Raw genomic sequence first — 26,766 nt, 5'->3', positions numbered from 1 at the left:
GGGGAGATTAAGAGTAATAGAGATGTCTATTTTTTTCTCTTTATTTGTATGTACGTAGAAGCATTTTCGTTTATACATGTAAATATTTTTTTATTTCTAAAATGTAAACCGTATCATGGCCTATGTAATGTAACATAATTACTCACTCTAGTTTTATAAATGTCGCATTACAGTTAGATGATACAAGTATGCTGAAACATGAAATGCATTGGCTGCGGTTTGTATCATACAAACCCGGTGTTTCAGATATACTTTTAGGAATTAGATAAATATTGCACATGCACTCACGAATTATTTTACAAAAACAACATAAAAGTATCTGGTATCACTTGTCCTTTTTAGGTTTTTGGTTTAAAGCGCATTTCTTTAATTCTAACAATCAATAGCACTATCTGCAGTATATCATTGAATTTGTCATGAATTATCAATCATTTAAATATTAAAGTTCTTCATTCTTATGCTTCGTCCACAAAAGTTGCTATAATAAGTGACCAGAATTAATAATAGCATATAGCAACCAGTAATAACTAATTTCGTGGATAATTACCTAAGGGTTTCATTGACGTATATAAATACCCCTGACAATATCTCAAATTATTGATAAGCAGTTTTACTGAGATAAGAACACTATGATGTAGAAATACAACTTACTTGCGTCAATTTTATTAGAATCTACATGTATAATTTTTATACATTAATAATTTTTTTAATTTCGACTGTCCGTCCATGTTTTCTTTACAGGAACTACTAAGCTTTTTAAACTTATGTATCAATCTTTGTACCCCTGTTCTATACATCATGATGCATTTTTAACTTTCTGCTTACCGTATACTTGCATGTATACATTATTACACGTAAATATATATGTACATCCTTAAACATAATATTAAGAAGTAAAATTTTAACTGCATTTCTCATGACCAACGAATCAGAGCTTCTTGCAATTTCGTGAAAAGTATTATATGAACATCCTTTACCATAAGATATATTTGTGTACATCCACTGGAGTTTGACTTCAATACTGATTACTAAGTCTTTTTATTCTTACAGATACATTGTTAACGTTGCTGATCAAGTTTTCCAATTAAATATAACTTGAGTATTTATATAATGAATTTCTAGTAGTGCATACATTTACGTAACAATGATCGAGTTGGTTCAATTGCGTGCAAAATTTAAATTCATATTGTTTAAAATAAAATTTCTTTTAATGAGCTTCAGAAACAGGGAAACAGTCGATATTTTTTCCTGTATCGTAACGTATTAATATTTATGTATATTAATTTTTTTTTCTTCTTTTTAAATTAAATATTTCGCTTTACCATACACATTTTATTTTTATTCTCCCACCGTTTATTTTTTTAATGAAATAGACATGTCTTTATCGCGAACACTAAAGAGGACACAAAGACGAACTGCGACACAAGTGGTAATGTCACAAGACGATATAGAAACTGTATACACGTTACGGTTTAAGCCCCAGTCACACTATCTCGTTTTACTACGTTTAAAAATGCTACGTTAGGATGTACTTAGGTGAGGTTAGGTAAAAATTAAGAAATTAAGAAATTAAAATTGATACTTCAAGCTGGTAGAGCATCAATTAAGAATAAAGATAAGCTAAAGATATAGATAGGTCATGGACCTCCTTTTCGAGATATTTGAAATTTAAAATATGGCGGGAAAAGGCTGCCTCGGACGTTTACCTTATGATTGCATTGATATTATTTGGGTCTCAAAACAAAAGAAAGAAAATCAAGAATCTTTTAAAATTTTGGTAAATGACCTTTCATGAGCTATTAAGTCTTATATGAAAAAATAAATAGGTGTTATAGGGCAAAATATTTTTACATTGTATTGTATGGAAAAACACCAAAGAGTCCGAAAATTTGACACAAATTCCAAAACCTCACCTTTGTACATCCTAAAGGTAGATAGGGTGTCTTCCTCCATCTTGGATTTGAAAATACGAGAAAACAAGGTCTAGATCTTCAATAGAATGTGCAAATTTTTAGAGTAGTAGGTAATTCATGTGTAAGAACTTCCAATTCAATATAGAAAATGACAGGTTTAATCATATTTATGTTTGTATTTTACAAAAAACAGACATTTTTTGTTTGATCATTTTTTTTCCCCAACTTTGCCACATAAGGGGAGGCAACTCAAATGCAAGGGCAGATAATTCAGATTAAGGTACTTTTACAATAGAATGTGTTAGGAATTTACCAAATTTATAATGTAGCAAGAAAACGGGTCCGGTGACCCCATTGTTTCTTTTTCTTAACTGAAAGCATACTATTAAAGCCATCTTCTCAAATGTTATCTCAAAATTGTATGATGTAGATTACTCTTTATTGCAGAAAATTGTGTTTTCCATGCATAATCTAAACAAAATTTGTCAATTTTGAACACAGTGTAGCGTGAAAATAAGCTCGGTGACCCATTCTTTTTATTATTATTTTTTTTTTTAGCATGACATAAACTGCATTTTGTCAAATTATTAAACAATTCTATGGATTATAATTTAGACACCCCTACAAAAATATCCCGTTATTTTGAAAGCCAGATTTTACTAGGTTTGTGCTACGTTCTTATCACGTATTGCTACGTATTAGTACATTTAGACCCACGTTTCCACCACGCATTGACAAGTTTCGATACGTAGTCAGCACGTTTTTTTACATTCCACTAAGCTTTGATACGTACTTACAAGGTTTCTACTTCGTTTCAATTTTCGCTACGTTTGTTGTTGAATTTTCAAAACATACGGGGCAGGTCCCGTTTTGAACAAAGGATCGCTTAACGTTCGATACGCTTTATTCCGTGTATTCCCGTTTCGCTACGCTGTGTGACTGGGGCTTTATCCAAACACATGTATTTTAAGTAAATCGTCAGTTGTAGGATGAGAAAAAATTTCTCTATAAGTACAGATCACCAATATTTGAACTCAAAATACATCTCATTTTGGAGGTCAGGCTGTTTTCAATATTTGATAACTGACTGACTTGTAAACTATCTTTAAATAACATTATATTTATTTACAAAAGATCAAAGCGTATAACATTAGAAAAATAGAAAAAAGGCGGATGATCCCAAAGCACATTCAAAATTGATGAGTAGAAAATTAGCTTTTAAAATAAAAAAGTAGAATAGATCACGCTTACATTTTGTTGTCATCAGTAAGTGTGTAATTGAAATGACATGATTACTACCTTGTGTCATCATTATTGCATTATAGATGCACTTTATACATTTAATATCATTATCACATGCTATATGTGCTGCTTCTCTCTTTTGATCTTATAGCATTGACTTTTAAATGTGCAACCAGTATTTTCATTTACGAAATCTTCTTAACTAAGCCATAACACAAATCAGTAAACCTTAGAAAGTAATATTATCCTTGATACTGGATATGTTTCGCCACCATTTATTCGTATACATAAAAAAGAAGATGTGGTATGATTGCCAATAAGACAACTCTCCACAAGAGACCGAATGACACAGAAATTAACAGCTATAGGACATCGTTCGTCCTTACACAATAAGCAAAGCCCATACCGCTATAAAAGGCCACGAAATCATTAATGTAAAACAATTCAACTGAGAAAACTAACTGCCTAATTATGCTCTTTAACAGGGCCCAAACTGTACAGCATTGTATTTTATGAACCGTTATGGTAACCACCGTTATACATGCGGACAGTGGTATCTTGCAACATTGCACAAAACCTTTTTATCAATCGATCGCTACTTTGTATCTTTTGTCTTGCTCGTTAGTTGTGTTTATGCTTCGTTCCGATTTTAAGAGTTATGTTCTAAAGTTTATTCTTATGTTGTTCTACACAACAGTCATAGTAAGCTATTTTTGGGGGAGGTCAAAACACCCACAAACATGTTAAACATCGCCACATTCTTTATGAGGCTGGACAGAGTCAGTGTTTGTCGTCTGCTGTTGTCTGTCTACAAATATGAAACAATCCAAACGAGGTTATGCTTGCATGTGCTGGTAAACATGTTTAAGCTCAATCGAAATTATTTCTTGACAACATATAGATCAATATTAAGCCAGTTAGAGAAACTGATAATCAGATAAAAGTTCATGTACTGTAAAGAAAAAAATGAAGCGCGTGTAAATTATTTATATATCATTATAATAAGTTGTATGAAAAGCACTCAGTAATGGCAGATCTAGTGGCAATTTCAAAGTTCTAAGATAAAATTATCTATGGATATGGATTAATTTAATTTTACTAACATGGTTAATATCTAAATGGTTTCTGTCATCTGAATGACTTAGGTTTTATTCATGTTTAGAAACTCAGAATGATTTATACTTGACATAGTATATATAGACACTTTTTTGAAGAAAATATGTTGGCTTGCTCTCAAAATTATTTCGGGAAATTTTGTCGTTTGGTTGCTGTCTCATTTGCAGATGACACGTCGATAGCATACGGTAGTTGACTTCTCCATTTGGATATTATTGTCGATATTATTTAGACTAAGTACATACTCCTCTCCAACAAAAGATATTTACAACTGTTTACATCGCAACTCAAATAACATAAATCATCAAAACCATATTGTATTGGCCATTTACATATAGCTATGCTGTATGGTTCTTGCTCATTGTTGAAGGCCGTACGGTGACCTATGATAAGCTGTTTCTGTAAATTCTATGTCACATGGGCAGACTGTTGTCACATTTTTGCAATTATTCCACATCTTATTATTATGAATTATTAAAGTAAGCATACTTTTTTTTTTATTAAGAAAAGGCAGATATAACTTTCATGTTTAAAGGCTATTACCCTCGTCTCATGGGTTTTTGTGCTTAAGGATGCATTGTGACTTAAAAATTTCCATTGAAGTGGCATGCATAGTACGAATGTATATGACGTCCGAAAACATATGATCTCAGTAACCATAACTACTATAGTCAATGAGTTAGCATAGTTATGCAGTAACGAAACAAGATAAACAAAAACTTACTCTATGTTATTTTAAAATGTGCTGCTTTGAAATAATCATTTTCCTGATTGTGATATCGTTGGATCTAATTCACAGTAGATGATTTGAACATCATTCATAAACAGTACAAAGGGACACGCCCTTTGTTGACTAGAACACAATTGGCATAATTTCAATACAGAAAAAAACTCAATCTCAAGCGAGCTTCGGAATCTTTCAAAATTTGGATACAAGTAGAATGTATGCGTACTAAATTGAATTGTGTTACAAAAAATAACAGACATAACAAAAAATAAAAGATATCAGTTTATAAAGATGTGATGCGTCTTTTAGCATCACGGCATATTCATGTCGCTGACATTTGACTCAGTTCTCTACTTTCCCTTCCGAAGATAGTTCAGTAATGTTTTTCTCGAAAGACCGATTGATTGGATTGTTGTTTGCTCTTGTTCGTTTTAATATCTCATTACTTACGCTATAACAGGATATTTTACGATCTGATTCTCCTTCATGCAATTTAAGTACCAAATGGGAAACTGTAGAGAGATATCATATGTACAGAGGTTTAACATTGAAGAGACATGAAACCTCAAAGACTGCTAAATGTCAAGAATCAAACAAATTAATCAGTCACAAACAATAAGTAATAAAAACTTCGATACTTAGAAAAACACCATACAAATGGCACGTAACTTGAGATGAATAAAATCTAAGATCTTACAAAAACAGATAAAATGTTAAAGGAATATTATTTTTTTTCGTTTTCATGAAAAAAACAGGAAATATATGCTTGATATACAGTATTGAAAACTGTAGGAAATTGGATTTTTGTTATACAGGCCAACTGTTCCTTTTTATTGAAAGTTCATACTGACAGGGCGAACTTCCTGTCGTCTGAGGACTGATTAGACAGATAACTAGATACAACATAATACAAATGTATGTGATAAAAAAAGAGATGGGTTAAAAAAAAATATCGAACGACGGGTAACATATGACCATAAGAACAAAGAAAATGTTCTTACATATCTACATACATATATATAGAGAACTAAACATTCAGCTGCAGGAATTAACGACAAAAGACAGCTTCAAGAACCGCAAAAGACAGTGACATCAGTTACTAATGTGGTAAATTTTGAAAACCTTGTCAAGGCTTTATGTAAGAAAAATTGTATATCACGTTCCACTTGTTCTCATAATGAACCACTTTTAATCTATAAATAACTGACTATCATTATCGTTAGAAGGTATTTATTTTTATACTTATGAATCACGGTATTGATTCTGAAAATATCTAAGATATTTCAATATCACGACTACGTGTAATTTTCTTAAAAATTATTTTGAAATTTTATGAACAAGCTTATTTCTTAGTAACTTATACATTGTAGCGGCCGTAGTGACATCATCATCACGATACTGTCTCGTCTGGTCAAAATTCGGTAATACTAAATGTTCGATTACAAGTGGAAAATATGATAAAAATAACTGAACCGATTGCTAATGTTTATGTATCTGTATAATAAATATATTTGACAGAGTCGTGATTATTAAGAATGTCAAGTCGATATGGGTTAAGAATAAACAACTTTTAGTCATTGCAATCTCACAAAATGTGTTGTTTTAATGACAGTATAGGTTTTTTGCTATTTTCTATATATGTTATTCATGCATCAGGTTAAAACAACACGCCTACACAAACATTTGTCATTCTTTGAAGGAAACATATTGGAATCTGTCAGAACAATGAACAAAGTCTGACATTCATTTATAACTGTTTCATTGGAAATTCGTGGGCTTGATTTTTTAATTTATTGGTCAATTACGTCAGAAGTATAAAATTTCTGACTTCCAGAATACATTTTCTTACGCTGGCATCAGATGGATCAATCCTGTGGTCCCTGATGGATAACACTTTCATAAGCAACCATAGCATGTATTTATTTAAAAATAACACAGCTGCTGGTTGACGACTGCTAGTCCACTGCGGTATCATCAGCAATTAGTCTGGTTCGGCAGTCCGCCCTGACATGATTTATAACAACCAGACTCAAACTGGCAGCTTTTTTTTAGAAGACAAACAAAATAGCAACCACTTTCTTCCAGCATCCAAATTTAATGATATGTCATTTAAAAAAGAGCAAATTTCATTTCTAATAGAGAAGGTACAATGATTGCGTAGAACAAATTTTGGTCACTTGAATTCCAAAAGTTTATGAATACATCATATAACATGCTTCAGTTGTTTTCTGAGGACATAATCGTACAGATACATTGTATCTGTTTAAGAAATTATAATTTTTGTATTCTTATATAAAGTATATGTTTTTTTAGTGTCATTGGTATTAAAATATGAGACAAGAAACTGTCAAAAAAGATAGTTAACTACAATTTATTTGGTGAAAGTTAAAGTTCTCTTCGTCATAACGATCTATGAAAATGTAAAATCATTGCACTGAAACTATATAAACCGATTTCTTGATGACCTTACACATGAATATAGAATAACATGTATTATATTTATTTATATAATTTCCCTCTCGTATGAATTGACCATCAATATATTCAAACTTGTACATGTACTGCCTCAATTTATTAAAAAATCTACAAGATTTCTTGTGACAATATATTAAATGCTGTATATGCGATAAATAAATTTCATTGTCATCGTGATCAATACTAATTTTACAGTTTCGTATGCTCTTTTTGTTCTTTCGAACAGTACACAATTGTATTGATATTTCATAAGATATTTAACATTTAGTTTTAAGTTAAATTAGTGGATGTTTATACCATTTTATTGTAATATATTGTAATCTAGAGGGTTTGCAACTTGCAACAGCGTTTATCAAGCGAGTACCCAAGGTCATCAGCTACCAATGATATTATCATCATAGTGTCAGATATCAATTGATACTGTATTACATTTTTTTATCAAATGAGATTGATTTCCTGCTCTGTCAATACACATTCTCATATTGCATTCTATGTAAATATCACGAGTAAAAGCATGTAAACTGGGTATAGGTCATGAAGATATCAACCGAATAAAATAAAACCTAAAAAACTCACCTTGAGCTTAACGTATAATCTTCAACATAGTGGGGTGTGTGTTGTTTATTCTTTAGTTTTCTATGTTGTGTCGTATGTGCTGTTGTTTGTTTGTCTTTTTCATTTTTAGCAATGGCGTTGTCAGTTGTTTTAGATTTATGAGTTTGACTGTCCCTTTGGTATCTTTTGTCCCTCTTCAACAATTCTGTATTTGAACTTCATTTAGCTCTTTACATGTAAGAAATTTAATATCAAAATATCAAATTTTATAAGGATTGTTTATTTTAGATGTATTGTTGTTTCATGAACATCTTATCTTATAATTATAGAAATAATGAATAACTTCTGTACAAGCGATAGTGACTGCTGCGATACTGTGTAACATTCAATTGTCTAACGGGGAAAACCTGCAACAAAGGGAAATACGGTGGCTATGATATACGATATATTTTCAAATATCAAATGGCTAGGTTGTGAACTATCAAAGGATACCAGACAACAGTTTAACATTTATCCCTATCCCCATACCGTATATAAAACAATTAAAGATCCCGAAATAACAAAATGTAAAACAATAGACCACTTTCGAGTTCATCCGTCACCGGAAAAAACTCGTCAATTAGACGCGCCTTTATGACGTCATTTACCAGATAGAGGGGGTCGCCTGTATCCCTACACTATTTACGTTCATCAAACGTCTTAGTGATCGTCATTGTGCAGGAAAAACTAGAAATAATGGTTGTTCTGTAGGTACTTAATGACAATTCCCTAATGACAGCAATGCTGATTGTCCATTTTGAGATTTCAATTTGCCGAATAATTTGTACAATATAGAATTATAGTTTTCCAACCACTCGCTCAACATTGGAACGGAAGTGACGACGCCCCTAAACGCACAAATGACGTTCACTAAAACCAGAGTTTTTGACGGAAATGCATCGAACTCGAAAGTTGTCTAAGAATAGGGATCAGATCAGCCTTATCCAAGCTATCAACATAATGCAAAATACAAGTGTTATAGACAACACACAACATTCACTGAAGTCCGACAGGCACGTATAGAATGTGGTAGGGTTAAATAGATTAGTGAGTGTTCAATTCTATTCCCTACATTGGACAATGATGTTACAACACAAAAACAGAACATATTCAACCTATCACTATGATAACGTTCAAAAGTAAGATGCGTGCTATCGGACTATAATGATATTGATAAATAAACAGAGTTGTGAAGATATGACATGTATCTGAACTTCTAGTAACCTTTGTATAGGGCTTAACTGGTTGTACTTCATTCATGAAAAGGGTTGTGACATGATTCTGCTTACTGTAAAAAAAAAACCAACACAGTTAAAAATATTTTTAATAACGTCATTCCCCCAATTTATACCTAATAATTTGACATTTTTTTTAACAATTCATATTGCTATTGATAACTCTGATATCTTGGGGTACAGATTATGCTATAACTGGTTAATTATTCTGTATTTCATCTTGTGGTACATGTTGTGCTATAACTGGTTAATTATTCTGTATTTTATCTTGTGGTACATGTTATGCTAACTGGTTAACTATTCTGTATTTCATCTTGTGGTACATGTTATGCTAACTGATTAATTTTCTGTATTGTATGCGGACTGTTTATTTCGTTAGATCATCAATACAATACAGCTGCCGTATCAAGTCGATATATTAACATTAACTTCCATCATCAAACAATAAAATGACCAATAAATTCTATAATTCTCATTATAAATGTTTAATTTGCAGCTTCTAGCATTCTTTGTGGATAATATGACTAAATTTGCCCAAGGGAAGAAACTCTGTATTGGTTTTATTGGTTATATTGATAAGTTTGACATTTTATTTGGGCTACTCACATACTGTTCTTTCACGTCTAGAAAGAAACAATAAATATTGATGTTTTTTGTAGAAAATACATTAAGTTCAACGAAACTAGGTATCACCAATGCATCAATAATACAATCTTAAACCATTCAACTTAAAATCGATCTTATAATAGGTTTTTTATAGTTTACATCGGGATATGTTCTTTACATATCTATTATTCCGATGTTAGAAAAATATGGAAAGTCCAATTTATAACACTGACAGGCAAACCATTAGCTTAATCGATTTCAGTGTTAAATATAAATATAGTATGTGACACTGCAATTTGCAATACACATTGTGTTGTCATTTTCATTGATCTAAGTAACTGAATATTTATGAATATTAATGACTTTATAGTTAACTATTTATATTTTGTTATTTATGGAAGAAATATATCAATTCAGTTCAACATTCGAAGCGACTTAATTAATAACAGAGCAAGCTCATATCACTAGCTTAAGTGTATCGGATATTTAAACAGGACATCTTATATAGATATAAGAATATAACTAGCTAACTGCTTTGAAAAAAGGAGATATGGGATTTCATAATATAATACTTTGTATAGACTACAGTGAATAAAACTCCATTTACTTATGTTATCGTAGCGAAAAGTGAAATGGCGAAAGCTAAACCGAAAAACTCTTTTTATTCCAGAGTTCATGAAGCGGACGGGAATTTCTTTGAAAGTTTCACCGCTCTGGCTTGGAGACAGGAAAATAAGCGATTAAGAGCACATTCAGATGTAAGTACCTAATTATTATATTTTTTTCTTTTATCAGTTTTGTTTATGGACACAAATATATGCATGTAACCAATATTAGACCGTTGGTTTTCCCGTTTGAATGGTTTTACACTAGTAATTTTGGGGCCCTTTATACATTGTAGCTTGTTGTTCGGTGTGAGCCAAAGCTCCGTGTTGAAGGCCGTACTTTAACCTATAATGGTTTACTTTTTAAATTGTTATTTGTATGGAGAGTTGTCTCATTGGCACTCACACCACATCTTCCTATATCTATTTTAATACATACTTTTTTCCCAAGGAGTAACTTAATACATGTATACATAAAATTGAGAATGGAAATGGGGAATGTGCCAAAGAGACAACAACCCGACCATAGAGCAGACAACAGCAGAAGGTCACCAACAGGTCTTCAATGTTACGAGAAATTCCCGCACCCGGAGGCGTCCTTCAGCTGGCACCTAAACAAATATATACTAGTTCAGTGATAATGAACGCCAAACTAAATAATAATTTTATCAAGCTAATATTCTTTATTCATCCTTGTCATTGTTTAGCTAGATAATACTTCCATGGAGAGACAAAATTTTAGTCTCTTTTTCGTTTTGTCAGCTCTACCATGTTTGTTCATAAGATATATCGGCCTCAAGCATCACAGATACGTGTAAGGTCAAACATGAATTTTCAAAATGCGTATAGGTACCGTTAATATTATGACATACAATTAAAAAATGTATACTAAGGTTAATATGCACAAAAACAATAACGCGATAAACTTACATTTTGTACTTAAAGGCTAATATAACATATTCCTTCAGAAGATATTGCAAGATCATACATTTTTTTAACGTTAGTGGACATATTATGATGTATCACAAGTATTTTTTACAATTCTAGGTTTCATAATTTTATATCTTTACTCAAGTTGTCGTGACATTCTCTTTTGTTTCCTTTTTTTTGTGATTGAAGGTGTTTCGGACAATACCATTATTGTGTTGATTAAAAGTTGCTAATTATTAATTCTTAGATTTTTTTTATTAAAGAATGAATCTCCCTCACGAAAAGGTGGAATTTCTTGCCTGAATGCAGCTATACTTTAGGCACGTTTTAGTTTTATAACCTTTATCGTAAGCACCACTAAAGAATATTGTCGAAATGCGCATCTGGTTTTGTTTAGTAAAAATGGCATCGTTAATGACATTAACTCATTCTCGGATCTCCATGTGAAGCGTATCGAATTGAAAATGAGTATGAATTTTAATGTGCGTATTGTTATGCGTTTACTTTTCTACATTGGCTAGAGGTATAGGGGGAGGGTTGAGATCTCATAAACATGTTTAACCCCGCCGAATTTTTGCGCCTGTCCCAAGTCAGGAGCCTCTGGCCTTTGTTAGTCCTGTATTATTTTAATTTTAGTTTCTTGTGTACAATTTGGAAATTAGTATGGCGTTCATTATCACTGAACTAGTATATATTTGTTTAGGGGCCAGTTGAAGGACGCCTCCGGGTGCGGGAATTTCTCGCTACATTGAAAACCTGTTGGTGACCTTCTGCTGTTGTTTTTTTCTATGGTCGGGTTGTTGTCTCTTTGGCACATTCCCCATTTCCATTCTCAATTTTATGAAAAAGCAATTCGCTGTACCAATTTCAGTATTATTCCTTAAGAACTTACATCGTTGATCTTGTCAAGCTATCAATAAGATAAATACTTCATACTTTGACATGGTTTTTGAGCTCATTAATGGCCATAGATGACACGCTACAACAAACTCTTGACTGTCAATAAGGCCAATTTCCGATAATCAATGTAGATTACAATTTTCATGTTAAAGAATTTTAACGGCAATTCTAATTGCAGAAAGCGGTTATCTCTACAGTCGTATACATTGCTATTGAAGTCGATTTTAATGAAATATTGTCTTTACAAGTTATAGTGGAGTTTTGCATTATGGATCACTTTGAATTCAAATGGAATTGAGTTATATCAGATAGTCAATAACATAGTTTTAATTCAGATTTGATTTTAGTGTTGAAAGGCCTTCCTTTATGTCTTATTATAAAAATGCTCTAACATGTTACAATTTATTAACATTGCAGTTGTAAGTCCCACTAACGAATCAATCATTTTTCAAAAGGTTCAGATATATCATGTTTTTTTTCCTTTCGAGGATCGTTGGTTCTATTGGGCACTATGGTTTCCTCCAATAATATTTTTTTTAAACTGACCTTATAGAAAAAAAACCACTAGTTTGAGAATGGCGTTAAACATCAACGCTCAATCCATCAAATATTAGGTTACATTGTGTATTCAGACTTTTGAAATGACACATATGATAGTCTATATTCTAATGCAATGCTGAATACGTTTTTATTTATTGCAAAAGTAAACTTGTTTGACAATAAAAAAAGAGGTAAACAAAAATGAATGTTATCAGGTAGATACTATGTACATTCAATTGGTTGATTGTTATTTACATTACACCTAGTTACAACCCTGTTCAAGACACGAACGCATTAACAATAAATGCAATTTATAGGTACTGCAAGGTAGGGGTCGGCCGATGTGAGGAGTTTGAAATTCAGACTGCCTCTGGAAAGTAAGGGTAGCTTGGATTGGACCAAAAAATTTGAAAATTCAGAGAGTTGTTGCAAGGATTTTTAACTGTAGAGAGTGTGACATTGTCTCTATCCTAGACATCTGAATTAACGTCCTCATTACAGAGAAACGTGGATGTGTATTTACATATCACAAAGAACTAAATTGTCACTCTACTTCAGCATTGGTTTTTTTAACGATCCAGGAACAGTGGGAGTCTAGGGATGACCAAGTTTCTTTTCCCTGTCAACTTTTGGGTTCGAATTGGTTGACTTCTTCTGAATTGAGAAAATAAAAAGGATAACGAACAAACTAGGCTAAGCGTTTGTAGATATATTTGAAATGACAAAACTATGTGTAATTAGTGTTTTATTGATTAATGTACTGTACTTATAATTAAGCATTCGCGAATTAAAAACTATAATCATGTTCTCGGTATGCATGTAATTGATTCTAATTCTCAATAGAGAATAAACTGAATCATTATATGGAACAGTTCGGGTTATTATTCAGTTACGTAATTTAGTAACAAACACAATTGGATGTGTAGTTTTACAATGAATAATTCATTGCTCTTCAACTTTGTGTATTATTTTGCTTTCAACTTTTTTTTATCCGAGCGTCACTGATGAGTTTTTTGTATTCAAAAAGAGCATCTGGCGTAAATAATTGTAAGCCTACATACTATCTTTGATAGGTTTTTTTTAAAAACATCAAGTGTCAAATTGTAGTCTAAAGACCGGGTGATCATCTCTCAAATAGTATATGGACAGAAGCTCGTCATATAATAACTATATTTAAATCAAAACCAATCAAACAGTATCAATGTTTTGTGTTCTCTAAACAGACTTTTAAAAAAGTGACCCCGGCTCGTGATGAAATCATTTAAATTGGAAAATAAATCCGTTTACAAAAAAGTTTGACTTTCTTCGGTTGTTCATGTTTTCCTACAATTCAATTATAAATGTGGATATTGATTTTAATCTAAATAATCAAAATATAGGAAACAAGGTCTCAGGTGACACAGAGAAAAATGATATCCCAGACTAAAGATTAGCTGTTCTATATACATAGTTATAAACACAGGATTAAATGATTGATGTAAAGCGATATTTTAATATTGCAACAAACTCAGGACTTGAATATTAATATTGGCTTATAATTCTGTTGTTTATTATTTTTTCTGAATGAAAACACGCTTCATGGCAACGATGATATTGTGTTACTGAGACGGTTGTATTAATTTTGTTAATTTCAGAGGGACTGACTATTAATTCACTAGGATTAAGAGTGTCATCATTTTTACTATTATACTTAAACATGTAAAGTTAACGTAAATCTCCCGACACATATAATGAACATATTTGAACATATGAAGACAAACCTCGGTTGATTTAAATATTATCGTTTGCTTCACAGGAATTTATTTACGTCTAAGTGATGTACTGATTTCTTCTTTCACAAACGGGGATCACATATATATCAGATCTCATAAATTATGCTTAATATTTCGTACAGCCATACATAGAAATGATTTATTTCTTATTCAATTTAAATGCAATGTTTACTATTAAATACACAAATATCTGCAGTTTCTTGTAATGATTGAAATTTTAAAAAAGTAGTAATTTTTTAAGACAAATCTGAATTTCTGTCCGACATATAATTTTTGTAATAAAATTACATATGATTTTCACTATTGACACATTACTAAACTATTCTAGTTTCATAATTAATCATTTAATGATAATAAGAACCAAAAAGCTACGAAAAAAATAAACAAAAATAATGCCGAACTCCGAGGAAAATTGAAAACGAACAGTTGTTGCGTATTAAATTATAAGCCTGGTACGTTTTGATGGAAATTATTTGTGTCTTTCCCTGTCCTTTATTTGTATTGTTATTCTTGTCATGTAATGTTATCATCCTAATGTTAAAAGCAGAAGGTTTAGCTAGCAACAAAACCAGGTTCAACCCACCATTTTTTTTTCTAAAAATGTCCTGTACCAAGTAAGAAAAACGACCATTGTTATATTATACTTCGCTTCTTTGTGTGTTGCATTTTAGTGTTGTGTTATGGATGTGTCGTTGTTCTCTTCTTATATTTGATGTGTTTCCCTCAGCTTTAGTTTGTAACCCGGATTTGTTTTTCCTCAATCGATTTATGAATTGCGAACAGCGGTATACTCCTGTTACTTTTGGTTGACCAAATTGCAAAATCAAAAACGTAAACACATCAAACGAATGGATAACAAATGTCATATTTCTGTGTTGGTAAAGGCATTTTAGTATGTAGATTAAACCTGATTTTATAGCTAGCTAAACCTCTCACCCTGTATGCCAGTCGCATAAAATTCCATTTCATTGACAAATATGTATGATCGAACAAAACAAAAAACAATTAAAATCTTATTAAAACTTAAAAGAGATTAAAACCGAATAAAAGAGTTTGACAAAGCGTGAATTCTTTAGTTATGAAAAACCTACGAAAATGTTGTTTCGTTTTGGTTATGTATCATACCATCATTAAAAAACGGTAATCATTCATTTGTGTGTTCGTTTTTGTACATTGTTATATTGCACTGATAGATGTAAGGGAGGATGTAGAGACACTTATCTTTTGGCATTTAGTGTCTTCCTTAAGATATACATAGAAATGTAGGATAAACAAAATAAATCGAAATTCAATCGGGTTAATAACTGATCAAACGGACTATGACTAGGTCTATTGAATAAAATATAGGAACGACCAGAATTGAAATAAACACAGCTGCTACCTTTGTCTATATTGTAATTCCTATTAATGTTTTATGTAAAAAGTTATTTCGATATGATACGGTGTGAATCAGTCAATATCAAGTCAATTAGTAGGTATATAAATAAGAACAAGACAAAGTGCATTCAACAATAATGCAATACATCAGAATCGAGACATTCTGACACATTTAAGCGGCTAATGATATAGATGTCAGTTTATAAGGATGGCATAGTAGACATTAGAAATAATTACCGTAAGGTAGATCAAGGAGGTGCACAAGTTCTTGATACTTGAAAGTAAGGTACATGTGTCCACATTTGGTTAATTAATTTTACTAATACTATATACGATGTTTGTTTCTGTCATGTTGTATGGATGTTTTGTTGTCTTTTATGCCATGATTCAAATGATTAAAATGACATAAATATTACCTTTTTCAGTAGACACGTATCCAGATTAATATCCATTTGAAATTATTCGAAAGAAACGACTCTTTATTAGAGAAGGTAAAATGACTAAGATGGCAAATTTACATTGCTTACATCTGATTCTATGAACTTTAAAACTTTGAAGCAGGTACAGATTTTTTAGAAATCATATACGAGTAAAATCTGGTTCCAATTCCCACGGAATACTCGGTGTGAGTTTAGAAAGCAAAAAGCACAATTCAGAGAATAAAATACAAAAGGGCATAATTGTACATAAACCAATCAAAACCGAATAAGTTAGATCAAGGTTCAACCCACCATTTTTGTCTTTAAAAATGTACTGTACCAAGTCAGGAAAATGGCCATTGTTATATCATAGTTCGTTCCTATGTGTGTAACATTTTTACGTTGTGTTTCCGTTGTGTCGTTTGTTTTCTCCTATATTTGAGTGTGAATTCACATTACTATAAGACGTGTCACGGTACTTTTCTATCCCAAATTCATGTATTTGGTTTTGATGTTATATTGGTTATTCTCATCGGATTTTGTCTAATGCTTAGTCCGTTGCTGTGTGTGTTACATTTTAATGATATGTCGTTGTTCTCCTCCAATATTTGATGCGTTTCCCTCAGTTTTAGTTTGTTACCCCGATTTTGTTTTTTTGTCCATAGATTTATGAGTTTTGAACAGCGGTATACTACTGTTGCCTTTATTTAGAGGATCAGTAGTTTACCGATGTTTGAAACTCATATTGTTTTAAGAAATACAAAAGCAAACTTCCCCCGCAGAGGTGTAACCTTATACTAAGAAATATTTCATAATACATAAACTGGAAATTTACAGGCACACTGTTTAATCTGAATCACACAAGTACGGACTGTTCTGGGATTTTAGTGCATAGCTATTCAAGTACCGACAACGATATACTTCAAATAAAGTTAATGATTTGAATGTGATATCATTTCCAGAAAATGCTCCCCATCAACGAAGAATGCACTTTCAAAGAATGTCATTATAGTCTTTATATTACTTGACATGTGTGCATAGATGAAGGCAACAGTAGTATACCGGTTTTTAAAAGTCATAAATCGATTGAGAGAAAACAAATCCAAGTCATAAACTAGAATCAAAAGAGACTTATCAACTATATGAGGAGTACAAATAAACAACAAGAACACTGAAATGCAATAAAACAAACGCCAACATATATAGAAACGAACTATTTGATAACAACTGTCATAAACCTGACTTAGTGCTGGACATTTATAGAAACAAATGGTGGGTTAACCCTGGTTTTATGGCTAGCCAAACCTCCCGCATTTATGCCGTTGTTAGAAATAAAAAATGATTAAAGACATAAAAGACAACAAACTGATCAATGTCTAGCGATATCTTTTTTTTTTAAATCAACTGCTTAAAAGGCGTTAATCTGAAATTTGGAAATCCAGAGAAATCATTTTGATCTTTTTTTCTTGTAAACTCGGTTTTAGCTCTGTAGCACTAAATGAAATTTCAATCAAAGACAAACACGTTTTTCAAGAATAGCTATAAAATATAACAGTCATCAGGTATATCCCTGCATGTCTTTTTCATCATACATTTATATTCATTAATGTATGTTTGGTAATATTTCTCTAATCCTTCTCGCTATGGAAAACATTCTATCTAGATTTAAATACAACTAATCGAATCAGTATAAAATTGAATTAATTATCACAGCAAATCACCATATAAGCTTTGACTACAAATGTAACTTATGGGAATACATTGGATTCTATACACGAGTCTGTGTATTGTCTGTCTGTGTCCCATGCGTTTGGTTAACATATAGTTTAGGTTTCTACCTCTGTTGCAATTGAATTATTTTGCTGCTTTTAATAGTTTAATCTTATTTAACAATCGAAAGTAGATAAATGTTTAAATTTTTTCCCTAGAGGATGAAATTTGATCCTCTCAATTATTTATAGTCTATGCTTTTCCTCAATGTGTTAAACTCCGTAATATATGGTTCTATTGGAAGTAATCATTTACGTAACTTCAGAAAATAAGACTATAGCACATGAAAATAGCTACACGTGTTAAATGTCACTATTCATCAACTTACTGGCCATTATATGAAAGCACCTATAAGTTAGAGAAATTATTTTCAAAGTGTACGAGGGAACGACAATTTGATTTTCGGAAGGAGGGGTGCATTTTTTTAGATTACTTGTTCATTTCCATCTCTTGCTATACATGCTTTTTTTTCACGTATGTACACAATTGCTGCCTGGATCCCTCTCCCTAAATAATAATCATATACACCTTTCTTGTATGCTATTAACTGTTTTCAGTTCTTGTCAGCCCACGGATAATACTTTTAAAAATCCTCCCCCCCTTCGAAACCCAGAATAGGAAATAACTATTTACTTATATTTTACACGTCATAACAAGTATATGACGTAGACTTTTGCCTGTAAAATAATTTAAAAAAAATGAAACCTTTTTGCCAAATACTGAACTCAAATGCCAGTACCCGATACTGACATGGTTTAAAAAATGTGTTTTAATTGATAATTTAGCATCCACACTATTTTAATCTTCTTAATCGAATAATGCAGCAGCTTCTCGGGCAAAGTTTAATTGAGACATTATGATTTATCATTATAGGTATAAAAAGTAATTAAGAAGATTGAGTATACCAATTCTTTCAAAAACTGGGGGTGCATTGAGGTAAATTAACATCGCATATTGATTATTCAGGATGATAACTTTATACTATTAAATATTCAATTAAACCATATCGACAATTAATGTCGTTCCAGCGATGCTCGAGGGTAAACTAGTGGATTAAACTTGGTTTTATAGTTATCTCATAGTTATCAACGGTACCAGGCTTATAATTTAATACGCCAGACACTCTCTCACTTGTATGACAGTCGCATATAATTTCATAACACTGACACTATAACAAACAGACATGGTACCGCATTATTGTCAAAAATTGAGTTACAGCAGTCAAAATTGTGTTATAATCTAAATGCATTTCAATATGATCCAATGAATATACTCTTCGTTTAATAGTCTGCCACACTAAAGTCCCGTATCTATGGTATTAAACTTGTAGCTGAAAGAGAGACAACTTGCAATTTTATTTTGTTTGTCTTTTTGTCGTTTTTCTGTTTGATCATGGTTTTGTCTGATTTTGGGCATGGTGTTTGTTGGCTGTTTTTATTGAACGTATGATTTCCGATTACATACTTGGTATCGGCTGTTAATGTTTTGAGACACAGATTATCCTGTCCGAAAACATGTTTATAGCATTTCATCTTATTTACGTGTATTGTATTTTGCAATGAAGCAGAACACGCATTTTGTTTACTCAAAACTGGCTTAAATTATGAATTGACAAAAAAAATGAAATGATAAAAAAAACCGAGCTCCGAGAAAAATTCAAAAAATCAAATGGTAAAATAAAAATCTAAAACACATTTATAAACGAACGGATAATAACCGTCATATTCCTGATTTGGAATTGGCATTTTCTGATATAGGAAATCGTAAATAAAACCTGGTTTTATAACTAGCTAAACATCTGACCTGTATGACAGTCACAAAAACTCTATAATATTGACAAAAATGTGTGAACAATACAAAGAGACATTATAGGTAAAATGTCAAAAATGAATGTATACTGAGATCACGTTTTCACAAATCCCAAACCAAATGTTTATCGTTGAGATCACACTTGTACATATGTTTTGTAGTCAACGACCTTCATGAAATATACCCTTCATGAAATATATACCCTTCATGAAATATACCTTAAGAATTCTTCATTCCAACTTTGAATCATGACTTATTCAACTACTACTAGTATCAAAATAGCTGAAAGGTGTCCATACAGATAACCAATTTATCATATTTTCTAAATATAGTACACTTTGTAATTATAGAACGATAGGAATAGAAGTAATAATAGAAAAGGGCAGTTCAAATTTGTCACATATTGAATGGCGTGTATTATTGAAACCCACATAGATTGATTGTTTATCTTATTAATTATTGATTTACTTAACAAAGGCATTTGAAGAAAGAGCTATAATCAAAGTTTTGCTATATTTTTTTTATATTATAGAATGTTCGAAGCGCATTTATTAGCAGTGTTGTTCGGTCATGGAATATTTTTCGATATTCGAATTCTTTGATAATAGATATCAAGATACCAGGCTTATAATTTAATACACCAGACGCGCGTTTCGTCTACATAAGATTATACGTTATTGATTTTATTATATTGACCATGGAATTTTTAATGAATAGAAAAAAGAAAATGAAAGGAACTTTATCTTTTTCCTACAAACATGACGAAAACCCAATTGTTTTAGTTAAAACGTTGTGGACAATGCCTTGAAGATATCAATACACCTTATCGCTATTTGTCCGCCATTGCTGGAAATCACACAGGTTCCCGTAAAATTTTGACGTCATAAAACAAAATGTCTGACGCCACAATGGAAAAGTGATTGTTGTTGACGTCAAAAGTTCAAGCGGACGGGTCAGCCGGGAATAGCGATAAGGTGTATTGGTGTATGACGTCAGGAAAGTGAAATTGTTAAATTTATTTCCTTTGGAAATTACTGCTGTTTTAAAACAACATTGCGAGATCAGGGTAATTCATTGCAATGTGTTGATTAGTCTTTAGTTTTCTATGTTGTGTCTTCTGTACTATTATTTGTCTGCCTGTATTTTTTTGTAGCAATTGTGTTGTAAATTGTTTTTTCGCCCTATAAGTCTGAATATCCCTCTGGTATCTTTCGCCCCCATTTTTCAACCTGTGTAATAGTAGTGTATACATGTCCATATCAAGTTTTCTTAGATAATATTAATTGGGGAACTGAAACAGTATATTTGGTTCAACAATAGACTTAACATGGCAAGGCACACGATGTACTCTTTAGATAATTTTAAAGTAATCATAAAAACTTGCTGTAAAAATATAATTAGATTAAGTCAAATAAATGGTCTTTTTGTGGTTTTCGAGCATTAAATCCCAGACGAGTTTCAGATTAAATTTGATTGAATCACGAAGTAATTTCACCTTCCAATTAAAAAACATGGCTTTTTTTTCTTTATTTTTTTTTGCGTCAGATTAAAGTACTTTTAAACATTCTCGATATCCTAAACATTTCAAATAAACAGGATTTTTTAAACAAATAGAAAATGGAAATGAATTTAATCTCTGCTAATCTCTTCCTCTAGATCAAATTACATTTTTGTTGAAACCAATGTAATGCGGATGTCAAGAGTTTTTAAAACAGATGAAATGACACTTACTGCTTAATGCCTTGTTCAACGAGTCAAAAGAGAAAATCCAAAATATTCAACATTTTAAGTACAGAAGCGTATAAGGGAAATGTATTTTTATTCTTTTATGAATGTCCACTTTAATCTTTTTACATTTCCAACTTCAATATTGATAGTATCACTATCTTGGTATTATCAACTTTAATTTTGAATTCTAAACTTTTATCTTTTGGGATTTGTTACTGAATTTGATATTATGAATTAAATTGCGGAATTACACGTTTCGACTTTATTAAAGGCGCCCTCGAATCACAAAGTGTAAGATATCTTTATGAACGCATAATGTATACATTAAAGAGTTCAAAAGGATTTTTAAAACCGACAACCCCGATGATATTAAAAATTATCAAGGTTAAAACAGACAATCTTAATTATTAAAGTAAGTAATTCCGAGATTGAAATTGATAGTATTATTGTTGTTTGTCTTTTTGTCATTTTTCTGTTTGATCATGGTTTTGTCTGATTTTGGTCATGGTGTTTGTTAGCTGTTTTTATTGAACGTATGATTTCCGATTGCATACACATATTATCCTATCAGAAAACATGTTTACAACATTTAATGTTATTCGTACATGTATTGTATTTGCAACGAAGCAGAAAACGCATTTGTGTTTACTCAAAACTGGCTTAGATAAAGGCAACAGTAGTATACCGCTGTTCAAAAATCGTAAATCTATGGACAAAAAACAAAATCGGGGATACAAACTAAAACTGAGGGAAACGCATTAAATATAAGAGGAGAACAACGACACAACATTCAAATGTAACACACATAGCAACGGACTAAGTATTAGACAAAATCCGATGAGAATAACTAATATAACATCAAAACCAAATACATGGATTTGGGATAGAAAAGTACCGTGACACGTCATATAGTAATGTGAATTCACACTCAAATATAGGAGAAAACAAACGACACAACGGAAACACAACGTAAAAATGTTACACACACAGAAACGAACTATGATATAACAATGGCCATTTTCCTGACTTGGTACCTGGATTATGAATTGATAAAAAAGAAAAATGATGAAAATAACGAACTCCGAGGAAAAATCAAAACGGAAAGTCCCTAATCAAATGGTAAAATAAAAATCTAAAACACATCAAACGAATGGATAACAAAGATCATAGTCCTGATTTGGTACGGGCATTATCTAATGTAGACAATCGTAGATTAAACCTGGTTTTCATAGCTAGCTAAACATCTGACCTGTATGACAGTCGCATAAAGTGTATGATATTGACATTTTTTTACATAAATAAGGCCGTTAGTTTTCTCGTTTGAATTGTTTTACATTGTCTTATAGGGGCCTATTATAGCTGACTATGCGGTATGGGCTTTGTTCATTGTTGAAGGCCGTACGGTGACATATAGTTGTTAATGTCTGTGTTATTATGATCTTTTGTGGATAGTTGTCTCATTGGCAATCATACCACATCTTCTTTTTTTATATATATATTTGAACAATACAAACAGACATAAAAGGTAAAATGTCAAAAATTTATTTACACTAAGATCACGTTTACACAAATCCCAAACCAAATAGTTATCATTTAGATCATAATTGTACAAGTTAACACCTTCATGAAGTATACCATAAGAATTTGAATCATGTCTTATTCAACTACCAAAATAGCTGAAAGACAGATAAACCAATTGATCATATTTTCTAAATATAGTACACTTTGTAATTTTAGAACGATAGGAATAGAAGTAATAATAGAAAAAAAGATAGTTCTAATTCGTCACATATTGAACGGCGTGTATTATTAATACCCACAGAGATTGATTGTTGAATGTATTGATTATTGATTTACTAAGATATGCATTTGAAGAAAGAGCTATTACCAAAGTTTTACAATAGAAAAAAATGTTATTATAGAATAACTATTCCAATAATTGAAATATACATTAATTCACAAATGTTCGAAGCGCATGAGTTAGTTATCAGTGTTGTTTGGTCTTTGAATATTTTTCGATATTCCGAAATAGTTATCAAAGGTACCAGGATTATAATTTGATACACAAGACGCACGTTTCGTCTACATAAGATTATGGGGTTATTGCATGAATATTGGGGATTATTGTCGCAGTAGCATTTTATATTGCACGAGCTTGCGCGTTCCATTGCGTTGTTAATTGTTTTTCGATCTATGAGTTTGAATATCCCTCTGGTATCTTTCGCCCCTCTTTTGCAACATGTGTTATAGTTATAGGTTTCATAACGAGTAAGAATTAGATATCCATTGATATCAACTCGAGTTATTTAACTTCAATAATAATAAACGAGCCTATGGCGAGTTTATTATTATTGAAATTAAATAACGAGAGTTGATATCAAGCGATATCTAATTCTCACAAGTTGTTAAACCTATTTCACTTATGGCAAAAAGTTGTATGTGCGTGGCCTATTTGTTGCGAGTTGTGTTGCTACGGCCGTTTTTCTTTGCAACGCGTACTGATCTGTATACTTTTTGAACTAATATGGTTTTATTTTATTCGCTCAAGGCTTATTTTATATGTTTAAAAATGAGATGACTCAGTTTAATTAAAACGATATTGAATTATCACAAGCTGTAAAACGTATGGTAAAAAACAAATGTTTTCATGATTATTTTCATGGCGAGAATTGTTGCTAAGGGCGTCATCTGTTTTACCGGAAGTAAACAATCAGTTGTCAAGAAAAAAAGTAGTCCCGGCATGACCTTTTCCAATGAATAATGACCTGACCAACGGCCAATGAAAATATTGGAAATTTACGAGATAAGCCAATCAAATTAACGTAATTTTGATATCACTTTTTCATATCACACTCCGTACGGTGTGATACGAAATATATCTATTCACGTGGGAGTTAGATAACAGGCCCCAACCATAAGAGAATAGTGTATACATGTCCATATCAAGTGTTTTCTTAGATAATATAATTAGTTTGTTTGGTTCAACCTAACGGACTTAACATGACAAGGCACACGATGTAACTTACTACTAAACAGATTTTTTTATTTTTTTTAACTTGTGGCGACGATGTTATGCCACAAACATACGGTGTCAATATTTATTTAGTACACCAGAGATCCGGATTTTGACAATAAATGTCTCTTCAGTGATGTTAGGGATCGAAACGGTATTTGGAAGGCCATATAAAAGTACCCTCATTTTTTTAATCCCAAAAACTTGCTGTAAAATATAATTAGATTAAGTCAAGAAATGGTCTTTTTGTGGTTTTCGAGCATTATAAAACTCCCAGACGAGTTTCAGATTAATATTGATTGAATAAAGAAGGAATTTGATTTTAAAGAAATCACAAAAACTTGCTGTAAAATATAATTAGATTAAGTCAAAGAAATGGTCTTTTTGTGGTTTTCGAGCATTATAAAACTCCCAGACGAGTTTCAGATTAAAATTGATTGAATAAAGAAGGAATTTGACCTTCCAATTAAAAGACACGGCTTTCCTTCTTTTCGTTTCACGTCTGATTAAAGTACTTTTAAACTTCCTCAATTTCCTAAATATTTAAAAAACAACAAAAACAACAAAAAAACAGAAAAAAACAAAAAAAAAGGATTTTTTAAACAATTAAAGAATGGTTATAAATTTAATCTCTGATAATCTTTTCCTGTAGATCAAATTACATTTGTGTTAAAACCAATATAATGCCGATGTCAAGAGTTGTTAAAATACATGAAATGACACCTACTGCTTAATTCCTTGTTCGACGAGTCAAAAGCGAAAATCCAAAATATTATTAAAACTTTTAAGTACAGACATTTAGTATAATTATTCTTTCATGAATGTCAACTTTAATCTGTATACATTTCCAACTTCAATATTGACAGTATCAACTTAAATCTTGGTATTATCAAGTTTGATTTTGAATTCTTAACTTTCATCTTGGGATTTTTTACTGAATTTTGATATTATGAACTTAAATTGCGAAATAACAAGTTTCGACTTTATTAAAGGCGCACTCGAATCACAAGGTGTAAGATATCTTTATGTCCGCTCAGTGTATACATTTAAGAGTACAAAAATATTGTGAAGTCTACAATCCAGATGATATTAAAATTATCAAGATTAAAACAGACAATCTTAATTATTAAAGTACGCCATTCCGAGATTGAGGTTTATAGTATCAGGACAGAATTAAAAACATCCAAAATAAAAGTCGATATTTAGTAAACAAATGTAATAAATAATAATTCCCTCGTGTGCTTCTGTTTTGAGGCAAAGTGTTATCGTCATAGAGGAACCTTTTCTTTAATCAGAAGCATTTCAATTGTATTTCAGTTGCACAATGTAATGGGACAGATACCTTATATACAATGTTTTTAAATTGCAAACTAGTCGACTGTTCAAAATCTCTTTTTTTTCTGCTGATACGATGTTATATTGTTCTAACATTATTTTCCATAACTATAGTACAGAAATTGTTAACGCTGTTTTTCCAAGCTGTACATGAGTTTTAATGATAAAATTAGAAAAAAAAACTAATTTAAAATTTTTTTTTAAAAACTATTCAGTGATTATTTCATTCCCATTCTGTTTTACAATCTTTTATAAGGAAACCTTTTGTTTATTGTACAGAGTTCAAATGTTTCCAATCTGTTAATAAAATAAAAACTTAAAAAGCTAGTTAAACTGCAAGTGCACATTGCTTACTTGACTAGTTAGTCATGCAAGAAAACCATCAATTATGAAATGATACACTGGCGAACGATACATATCAGTGTTTATTTTATAGGAAAGGTTTGAATTTCCTGTGTGATTTCTGCCAGTTTCGATTTCATTGCCTTAATAAGTCTATTTGCTTAACAAAATGTCATTTATGTTGTCAAAAAATCTTTTAAAAGCAAATTAGAAAAAGTCTAGTGGATACAATTAATAAACTGAGCAAATACAATGCTATAATCAGAAATTGAACGGGATCATTTACACTACACTATTAGATTTTATAGATATTTCATG

At 31.3% G+C, this 26,766-nt stretch overlaps 1 protein-coding gene across 7 annotated transcripts in view; it reads left to right on the top strand.

The window, feature by feature from the left end:
- The window catches only part of LOC139489226 (BAI1-associated protein 3-like), a 248,385-nt gene that overhangs the window by 27,144 nt on the left and 194,475 nt on the right, over positions 1 to 26,766 (top strand). For 6 of the 7 annotated variants that reach the window (XM_071275445.1, XM_071275447.1, XM_071275448.1 and 3 more), the window contains exon 3: positions 10,579 to 10,666. In XM_071275445.1, the coding sequence (XP_071131546.1) occupies positions 10,579 to 10,666 (88 nt within the window). Of the gene's footprint in view, positions 1 to 10,178; positions 10,667 to 26,766 lie in introns of those variants that run through there. The other variant, XM_071275449.1, reaches the window with a different exon arrangement.

This window comes from Mytilus edulis, chromosome 9, assembly GCF_963676685.1.
Source record: "Mytilus edulis chromosome 9, xbMytEdul2.2, whole genome shotgun sequence".
NCBI classification, from domain to species: Eukaryota; Metazoa; Mollusca; class Bivalvia; order Mytilida; family Mytilidae; genus Mytilus; species Mytilus edulis.
The sequence above is the reverse complement of the archived record's forward strand: the minus strand, read 5'-3'. Positions and strand labels throughout refer to the sequence as shown.